Source organism: Mus caroli, unplaced genomic scaffold (genome assembly GCF_978045245.1).
Source record: "Mus caroli unplaced genomic scaffold, Mus_caroli_1 scaffold_2, whole genome shotgun sequence".
Classification (NCBI taxonomy): Eukaryota; Metazoa; Chordata; class Mammalia; order Rodentia; family Muridae; genus Mus; species Mus caroli.
In genome coordinates, this window is record NW_028227257.1 from 68,645,232 (window position 1) to 68,647,039 (window position 1,808).

At 36.9% G+C, this 1,808-nt stretch overlaps 1 protein-coding gene across 1 annotated transcript; it reads left to right on the plus strand.

The window, feature by feature from the left end:
* Nucleotides 1–328: 328 nt before the first annotated feature.
* Nucleotides 329–1,267, plus strand: LOC110289410 (olfactory receptor 4F3/4F16/4F29-like). The gene has a single exon (XM_021155603.2). The coding sequence runs from the start codon at nt 329–331 to the stop codon at nt 1,265–1,267; it is 939 nt and encodes a 312-aa protein (XP_021011262.1).
* Nucleotides 1,268–1,808: the final 541 nt, after the last annotated feature.

A 1,808-nucleotide genomic window follows, 5' to 3' on the forward strand; every position in this document is an offset into this window, starting at 1 on the left:
TTTGCTTTGCTTTGCTTTGCTTTGCTTTCCTTTCCTCTTCCTCTTCCTCTTCCTCTTCCTCTTCCTCTTCCTCTTCCTCTTCCTCTTCCTCTTCCTCTCCTCTCCTTCCCTTCCCCTTCCCCTTCCCTTCCCTTCCCTTCCTCAATGCTTCCTATTCACCTTCCCTTGTTATTTATGGAAAAATGTGAGGTGATTTCACTGCAGTCTGAAGTTATAATCCTCTGATTACTACTGGTGCTCAGCACTTATTTATATATAGGTAGGACTTTACAATAATATAATTTATAGTTTCTCTTGTTTCCTCCTTCAGTCACTGTCAACACAACCAATGGAAGGAGCGAATCAGTCTGTGGTGTCAGAGTTTGTGTTCCTGGGACTCACCAACTCCTGGAGTATTCAACTATTTCTCTTTGTGTTCTCCTCTATGTTTTATATGGCTAGCATGATGGGAAACTGCCTTATTGTGTTCACTGTGGCATCTGACCCTCACTTACACTCTCCCATGTACTTTCTGTTGGCTAACCTCTCTTTCATTGACTTGGGTGTTTCTTCTGTTACTTCTCCGAAGATGATTTATGACTTATTCAGAAAGCACAAAGTCATCTCCTTTACAGGTTGTGTTACTCAAATATTTTTCATTCATGTCATTGGTGGTGTGGAGATGGTGCTGCTCATAGCCATGGCCTTTGACAGATATGTGGCCATATGTAAGCCTCTTCATTACCTAACCATTATGAGCCCAAGGATGTGCATCTTGTTTTCCGTGGCTGCCTGGGTGGTTGGCCTTATGCATTCTCTGATTCAACTGGCTTTTGTAGTAAACTTACCATTCTGTGGACCAAATGTGTTGGACAGCTTCTACTGTGACCTTCCTCGGTTTATCAAACTAGCCTGCATTAACACTTACCAGCTGGAGTTAATGGTCACAGCCAACAGTGGGTTCATCTCTGTGGGCTCCTTCTTCATACTGATCATTTCATATATTGTCATCATAATCACTGTGCAAAAACATTCTTCAAGTGGTTCCTCTAAAGCCTTATCTACTCTTTCTGCTCACATCTCTGTGGTGTTCTTATTCTTTGGTCCTTTGATATTTTTCTATACCTGGCCATCTCCTTCCACACACCTTGATAAGTTTCTGGCCATATTTGATGCAGTTATCACTCCGTTTCTGAATCCTGTAATCTATACATTTAGAAATCAAGAAATGAAGGTAGCAATGAAGAGAGTATGCAGACAACTAGTTAGTTATAGGAAAACTTCCTAAATGTACTATGGACTGTCTTCTGTAATGTAGAATTTTATTGTTCATCAATCTGAAAAATCATTTGCATGTATATACACATATATTTCACATATGAATTACATAGGTATATTTTCCCATCTACTCAGGCAGGAACAATCTTTTCTGAAAACAGAGAACTACATGTATTTATAAAGCAAAGATTATAATAATCTTTAACCTACATTCCTAAGGAATGATGTTTATTTAAAGTCACTGATGCATTAAACTCTGTAGAACAAGGAAAATCTCTCTTTCCTTTTTTCTTTTTTACATTTGAGAACTTCATATATGAATATTACATTCAAATAATTTCTTCACTCTGTATCCCCACAAGTTATCCCTGACCTCTTTCATTCCTTTTGCTATTCATGATTTATTAATTATTATTGTTACATTCACACATGTGAGCACACATATGTATAACTTTATATATACATATATGTGATGTATATATATATATATATATATTTATATCAGTATAAATTATGCTGAATACATTTAATGTTGATAATAAGCCTATCTG

Bases quoted from the DNA above. Each gene is read 5' to 3' on its own strand.
- LOC110289410 (XM_021155603.2), top strand. From the start codon at position 329: ATGGAAGGAGCGAATCAGTCTGTGGTGTCAGAGTTTGTGTTCCTGGGA.